The following is a 3,142-nucleotide window of genomic DNA, read 5'->3' as shown; positions in this document are numbered from 1 at the left end:
TATATATATATATATATATGTATTACAATGTGTTTATGTATGTAATATAATTAAACACATGCGCGCAACTATCCTATCTGAACTTGTAAACCTGTGCGCATTTACAACAGCTCACACCACACACACTCACACATAAATCTACGCATGCACACATCGTCTCCTCTCACTTATCATTCATTCACATATATACACACGCAATCGCTGTGAAACATCATTGAGACACATACATAACTATCAATGGATAAAGAGGAGCAGTTTGTGGTAGTAGGCCGTCTGTGTAGACGCCTTAAAAGCATGTGACGTATCAACTACATGTGTCTTTACTAGCGAAAGGAGGAAAAAAAAATATTTACAACGATCGTACACATTCGAACGACAGGATACACCTTTACTCCTATTTATATATATGTATATATATATATATATATATATATATATATGTATATGCATTTTTCTCTTTCTCCCTCTGTATATACACTCACACACACACACACACAAACATACATGTAGCTAGATAGAAAGATATATATATTTATACATACACACCTCTTTCAAGTTTTCTAACGGAGATCATGTTCTATATACAAACACCAAACGCACTCATGTAGCTAGATAGGTAAACGTACATACATACACACATACATACATACATTCATACATACATGAATTTATAACTAAATATATATATTCACCTACATACACCTATTCCAGTTTTCAACTGAGATCATGTTCTAATACATATATATATCTATGCATAGAAATTCACATATATATACAAATACATATACAGGCTCACCTACATACACACACACACACACACACATATATATATATATACATATATAGAAGCACATCTGTACATAACATAACCACCTCACAGCGGTCATTCGTTTGGATGTAGTTTTCCTGCCCCCGTTTAAAGTTCGAGGCTGGATAAACAATATATTTTACGACGACGACACGAAATCTGTCACCCTGTCTCAACCACCGCAAACCCCCAAAAAAACTTCCAAACCTCCCAAAAACATGAACTTATGTGGCTGGGAGTTTTTGGCCAAACGACAATATTATGCTGCTCAAAGCAGACGGCATTCCTATGGAGGTCCCCCGGCGCTCTTCCCTATATCCGATGAAGGAGAAGACAGCGAAGGGTCGGAGACCCTTGGGGACCTCCCCCCGGAATTCCTACAAAAGGCTACTCGTTACAAAAACCGACGGAGATCGCAGCCTGTGGGACGCGCTTCTTTGGTAAGTACAATTGTTTAATTACTCCTGTTATCAACTAATTAATACTATTACCCGTGGGTGGTCGATCGACCTGCTGGTTATCGCAACCAAATCTCCTTCACATTGTATAATGTACTCATAGGTAATCATAGGTAATGTCTGAAATCAAAGTTGGGATGGTCACGATTGGAATATCTTTGACCATAGGTCTACTCCATCACGGTGGATTTACGGCTTAACATCAGGTATTATTATTATTACTAGTGTTACTATAAATACTACTACTAGTACCACTTCTGTAACTGTTAGTATTAGCATTATTATCATTGGTACGACTGTATAATAGTAGCCACACACAAATACATATACACATACATGTACCTACGCACACTTACATGTAGAGACAGACGTACATGCAAACACGCACGCTTGGATATATTTTGGAAAAAGGCAAAAATAATTGAAGGATAATGAATGGGGTAAAACAATGACGACGACGACGATGAAGAAGAAGAAGAAGAAGAAGAAGAAGAAGAAGAAGAAGAAGAAGAAGAAGAAGAAGAAGAAGACAATGGTAGTCATTAGGGGAAGCAGTGTTGATTTTTGTGATGAAGGCGGTGGGTTGTAAGGACGCGGCGGCGGCGGCGACGTCTTGGGATTGCCAGAGTAAGATTAGAAATATCGAAACGATGAAGAAAGAAGAGGAGGAGGAGGTGGAGGAACTTGTAAGGGGAAGTGGAGAGGTGGGGGGGTTGACTGTTGATGGCTGTGTTTGTGATGATGACAACTGCAGTTTGTCGGTGGTTGTGGTTTGTAGTGTTGGTTCCTGCTACTTGTTCATCATGATGATGATGATGATGATGATGATGATGATGATGATGATGATGATGATGATGATGATGGTGGTGGTGGTTGCAGAAATAATGGTTGTTATACTGTGATGAGGGGTGTCGCTGGTGATATTGTTTATAGTGGTAGTTCTGTCGGTAAACAGGCTTGCCTCAGCGCATGTAACAACACTAATTTGTAAACACGCAGTCATATATATATATATATATATATATGTGTGTGTGTGTGTGTGTGTGTGTGTGTGTGTGTGTGTGTGTGTGTGTGTGTGTGTGTGTGTGTGTGTGTGTGTGTGTGTGTGTGTGTGTGTGTGTGTGTACGTGTTTGTGTGTAGACAGATACATGAGTAGATAGGCAGGCAGACAGACAGATCGATCGATAAATAAACAGATATAGATAAACGGACAGATCGATAAACAACAATTGACAGGTAAAACGACAGATACAGGGAGAGATCTTTAAAGCGTGATAGACAGACAGACAGGCAGACAGACAGAGAGTTGCAGGAGGGAAATTATGATTAGCTTGCGGTCTTTTTTATACATACACAAATACATACACACACACACAATATATATATACATATATTCAGACAAATATGAAAAATTATACACACACACACACACACACACGCACGCACATATATATATATAATTATAATACGTGTATACTGTATGTAAATACATACATACATACATACATACATACATACATAGGTATGTGAGCGTACGCTAACACAGGCAACGTGCGAGAGAGAGAAAGAATAGAGACTAGCCGGTGGACAGAAGAACGGGCCGATAGATATATAGATCATTAGATTATACATAATCCTAATCTCTTACGAATCGGTGGATTAGGGAGGCAACAGATTATTGTCTAGTTCATACCTATTTATAGAGATGTCTATGTGTAACTGTGTGTATGTGTGTGAGTGTTTTTATATTTATGTATGACCGAGTACATGTGTTTCTGAGCATATCTATGTATGTCAATGTGTAACTGATTGGAAATAAATATATGTACGCACGTGTGTGTGTGCGTAGGTAGGTATATATATATATATATATAT

The 3,142-nt window shown here is 38.2% G+C and overlaps 1 protein-coding gene across 4 annotated transcripts in view; it reads left to right on the top strand.

Moving 5' to 3' along the window:
- LOC106869147 (5'-AMP-activated protein kinase subunit gamma-1) overlaps nucleotides 1–3,142 on the top strand; it is a 486,366-nt gene that overhangs the window by 139,338 nt on the left and 343,886 nt on the right. Inside the window, exon 1 of one of the 4 annotated variants that reach the window (XM_014914748.2) lies at nucleotides 177–1,248. The exons of the other annotated variants lie outside the window; for them this stretch is intronic. Within the exon in view, the coding sequence (XP_014770234.1) occupies nucleotides 1,027–1,248 (222 nt within the window). The 5' untranslated portion in view covers nucleotides 177–1,026. Of the gene's footprint in view, nucleotides 1–176; nucleotides 1,249–3,142 lie in introns of those variants that run through there. 4 annotated transcript variants of the gene reach the window in all.

Source organism: Octopus bimaculoides, chromosome 9, assembly GCF_001194135.2.
Source record: "Octopus bimaculoides isolate UCB-OBI-ISO-001 chromosome 9, ASM119413v2, whole genome shotgun sequence".
In the NCBI taxonomy this organism is placed as follows: domain Eukaryota; kingdom Metazoa; phylum Mollusca; class Cephalopoda; order Octopoda; family Octopodidae; genus Octopus; species Octopus bimaculoides.
This window is presented reverse-complemented; position numbering and strand designations above follow the sequence as displayed.